Source organism: Trypanosoma grayi (genome assembly GCF_000691245.1).
Source record: "Trypanosoma grayi strain ANR4 Tgr_2691_V1, whole genome shotgun sequence".
Classification (NCBI taxonomy): Eukaryota; Euglenozoa; class Kinetoplastea; order Trypanosomatida; family Trypanosomatidae; genus Trypanosoma; species Trypanosoma grayi.
Genome location: NW_008828309.1, coordinates 1 through 380, shown reverse-complemented (window position 1 = coordinate 380; position 380 = coordinate 1). Strand labels below are relative to the sequence as shown.

Here is a 380-nt window from a genome sequence, read left to right as displayed (position 1 = left end):
ACCTTGCGGTTGGACCAGAACGTGTCCTGCTGCTTGCGGAACCGCATGTAGCGCGCCTCCTCCTCCGCCTCCTTCATGCGCTTTGTCATGCCGACCAAGCTGCGGTTCACGTTGATCCAGCGGCTGCGGTAGTCGCGCACCGCCTTGCTCTCCTCGAAGTCGACGAAGAAGAACGGCTCGTCGTAATTCGTGCGTGGCCGCTGACGCTCACCAAAGGGCCACGCGACGCCGGCGAGCATGCACTGGTAGCGCACCGCGTGCAGCGTCCAGAAGTTGCTGTACCAGCGCCCGACGATCCCCTCCGACTGCGCCGTTATGCGCTGCGGCGGCCGCGGCACGTCCGCGACGTCGAAGCCGTCCGGCACCATCGCCAGCGCCAT

At 66.1% G+C, this 380-nt stretch overlaps 1 protein-coding gene across 1 annotated transcript; it reads right to left on the bottom strand.

The window, feature by feature from the left end:
* Positions 1 to 2: 2 nt before the first annotated feature.
* Positions 3 to 380, bottom strand: DQ04_26911000 (hypothetical protein; the record flags this gene model as incomplete). The annotated part of the gene is made up of 1 exon (XM_009318353.1): positions 3 to 380. A coding segment is annotated over one exon (378 nt), but the record flags the coding sequence as incomplete, so codon positions are not given.